We start from the raw sequence: 3,660 nt of genomic DNA, 5'->3' as shown, positions 1-3,660 counted from the left end.
GCGCTAATTGGACGTGAGTCCGCACCGCTTCTCAACCGGAACGCCCCGTGGAACATGAAAATGAAATTCATGAAGTGATGTCTCCTTTTGTTGAAAGATTAGCTAAAGCCACGTGTTTAAGACGGCAGGTTAAAACAATATTTTTACCCTCTTAAAAATCGGACATGATCTTTATTTTCTCGATGTTGAGGGGAGGGTCGTTTAGATCGGGCTCGCTTGTGAGTGCTTGCTATTTAAATGCTTATTTTGACGATGTCTTATTATAGCTCAGCCTCATAATTCCGACCAAAATGATCGTTTTTGTTTCACTGTAGGCTGTCAATTATAGCTCGAGATTGGAATTGGAATACAACGTATGTCTCGATGAGATGAGCTCCTAGTTTTACCCTTTATTAAATCTGAGTTTACGAGGACAGGGTAGGGCCAAGCAGGCCTACCTGCAGCCTGCACGGCCCTACCCTATTAAAGCCATGTTTAAATGTATGTTTAACAGGCGTGGGTAAGGACAGGGTATAGGGCCATGCAGGCCTACCTGCAGCCTGCACGGCGGTGCATGTGCTAAGCGCCGAGTGATTCCACGGGCGCTCCGCTCATTAGCAGGTGTGAATCCTGGCAGCACTCTGTTAGGGAATTGGTTTCAACATGCAAAACGAGCCGCGCGTTTCGAGTCGTTTTGTAAGTATAGTCACATGCAAATGAAGAGCCATTCAGGGTAGGATCATTTTAATAACCATTAGCACTGCGAGCAGAGACGATTCAGCGGACAGTAGCTCGACAACTAGGTGTGACAGAGACAGAAAAAAGCGGTTGGTAAAATACTACGTTCGTACAGGCCCTTGGAAATAATGTCCCGTGTGTGTGTGTGTGTGACTCGTGAACGGAGCCGCCCGCCTCCACAAGAGGTCGTTGATGTATTAGAGTTTCCACTGCAGCGAGCCCACAGCCGACCCGACCCCCCCCCCTCCCCCCCTGGCCCCAGAGCTCCACTCTGAAGTCCCCCTGGGAGCTTTTAGACCCGCGGAGTTCTTAGTGGACAATATTAGCCGAAAGACAACTACATTGTCTTTTATTGTCTTTTTGTGATTGTCCTTTAAATGTGTTTTAAAACGGGATTCCTGCCTTTTAAGCACTAGGTCTATATTTGAAATGGCCTTTGTGTTTGAAGGGTGCTTTATAAATAAAAGTGCCGTGCCATGCCATGCCTATGTAATTATCATGAATAACATAGCCTAATTATATTAATACGTTAAGATATGAATGGGAAATTTTGAACCATCTTTGTTATTGTGTCACATTTAGGACTCATAAATCCCTCCTTTTTCATTGATGATAAAATAGAAGGTATTTATTGAGATAAAGATATTTCGACATTATTTATCTTTTGAATTATACTTGAAATATTATTATCAGACGATTTTGTTTGCCTTAGGGAAGAGGAATATAGGCCTGGTGAATTAATTGAAATATAAACATTATTATATCCCGTCTCAAAGAACATCAAAACGAAATACTGCAATATAAATAACAACAGCAACGATAATAACAACAATATTTAATATACAGAGGAATACAAAATCTAAATTCATAATATGTTTTTGGGTTGAATTATGCTAACTGAATATATTTTTAATTGCACACATGTCGTGTGTCTTTGAGTTTTGCCAGATGAAAAGAGTCAGTATTTTCTCCCACAGTCCACAGTTGTGGTTTGTGGCTTGGTTTGCTCATAGTTTAGGCATCTCGTCACTCGACACGCATACATTACAACTTCGTGTTCTCACCCACTGACCCAACAATTATAATGACAATTAATCCGAATTAGATTTGACGTAATGAGTTTATAATAAATTCTAATTGGTAAAGCAACTGAGAAAATATTTGAATCACAGCTCCCTATATCTCTTTTTGATTGTTACCCAATAAAACTGAAATCCCTTCTGTGTAGGGATTGTAGGTGTACAAAAATCCGTCCCTCATTTCGTTATTTTAAATTACACGTTAGCTTCCATAAATCTATATTATCACAAGTTTAGAGTTGCCTTCCTATCTACAGCCCGGGCCCACTACTTTAACCACAACACTGAGTGTGTGCTGTCCCACTCAATTGGTTAGGCGGTGGGGATGGGAGCTGCGCGCTGATTGGCTGGGGCGCAGCTCATTGGTATGCTGTCAGTCGGGATCACATGGCCCCGCGCTAATAACACACCGGGCTGGCTCACAAGTTTGCAGAGTTGTCTTTGAGAGCCGTGGGGACAGAGCTACAAACTCAGAGCGCGGACCCAGAGAAACCAAGAGGCACCTGCGTGAAAAAACGACTTTCACTTGATTCGTATATAGCAAAACTTTTTTTTGATTGTCGGTGCAACTTCTTCTTTATGAGACTGGTCAGTATATACTCCTCTACCTCTTGATCGTGGTGTTTTTTTTTTTTTACTTTTGTATTTCGCTTTTACTAAATAACGCGTGAAGATTCAGTGAAGATTTTAAAAAATGTATAACATGATGGAAACCGAGCTGAAGACCCCGCTGCCGCAGTCCAACTCGGGCTCCGCGCCGGGCTCCAAGAACAACAGTGCCAACGACCAGGACCGGGTGAAGCGGCCCATGAACGCCTTCATGGTGTGGTCCCGCGGGCAGCGCAGGAAGATGGCGCAGGAGAACCCCAAAATGCACAACTCGGAGATCAGCAAGCGCCTCGGAGCCGACTGGAAACTTTTGACGGACGCCGAGAAGAGGCCGTTCATCGATGAGGCCAAACGCCTGCGCGCCATGCACATGAAGGAGCATCCGGATTACAAATACCGTCCCCGCAGGAAGACCAAGACCCTGCTCAAGAAAGACAAGTATTCTTTGCCCGGGGGGCTCCTGGCGCCCGGCTCCAACGTGGTCAACAACGCCGTGTCGGTGGGCCAGCGCATGGACAGTTACGCGCACATGAACGGCTGGACGAACAGCGCGTACTCCCTCATGCAGGACCAGCTGGCCTACCCGCAGCACCACAGCATGAACAGCCCGCAGATCCAGCAGATGCACCGCTACGAGATGGCGGGCCTCCAGTACCCCATGATGTCCTCAGCGCAGAGCTACATGAACGCGGCGTCCACGTACAGCATGTCCCCGGCGTACACGCAGCAGGGTTCCGGCGCCATGGGCCTCGGCTCCATGTCGGGCGTGTGCAAGACGGAGCCCAGCTCCCCGCCGCCGGCCATCACGTCCCACTCTCAGCGGGCGTGTTTGGGGGACCTGAGGGACATGATCAGCATGTACCTGCCGCCCGGCGGAGACAGCAGCGCGGAGCACTCCTCTCTGCAGGGCAGCCGGTTACACAGCGTACACCCGCACTACCAGACGGCCGGGACGGGAGTCAACGGGACGCTACCGCTGACCCACATCTGAAGAACTCTCTGCCACATCGCACACATACACACATACACACGCGCACCACATACACAATAAAAATAGAAATAGAGAAAGACTTTGAAACTAAAAAAAAAAGAAATAAAAAAAGTACTTCGGATACTTGAACTTTTTTTTTTTGGTTGCTAAAGAACCGATGTTCGGTAGTTTTGTTGGAGAAACGATTTTTCATTTGATCTGAATACGTTGTAAAGTTGAAAAGCATTTTAAGACATATCATGGTCTGAGACTGAACTATAAGGC

The 3,660-nt window shown here is 46.4% G+C and overlaps 1 protein-coding gene across 1 annotated transcript; it reads left to right on the top strand.

Annotated features, from left to right (window-relative positions):
• Positions 1-2,490: 2,490 nt before the first annotated feature.
• Positions 2,491-3,396, top strand: sox3 (SRY-box transcription factor 3; the record flags this gene model as incomplete). The annotated part of the gene is made up of 1 exon (XM_084469466.1): positions 2,491-3,396. The coding sequence occupies one exon, from the start codon at positions 2,491-2,493 to the stop codon at positions 3,394-3,396; it is 906 nt and encodes a 301-aa protein (XP_084325592.1).
• Positions 3,397-3,660: the final 264 nt, after the last annotated feature.

The sequence above is a fragment of the Micromesistius poutassou genome, assembly GCF_964030765.1.
Source record: "Micromesistius poutassou genome assembly, chromosome: 6".
Taxonomy (NCBI): domain Eukaryota; kingdom Metazoa; phylum Chordata; class Actinopteri; order Gadiformes; family Gadidae; genus Micromesistius; species Micromesistius poutassou.
The sequence above is the reverse complement of the archived record's forward strand: the minus strand, read 5'-3'. Positions and strand labels throughout refer to the sequence as shown.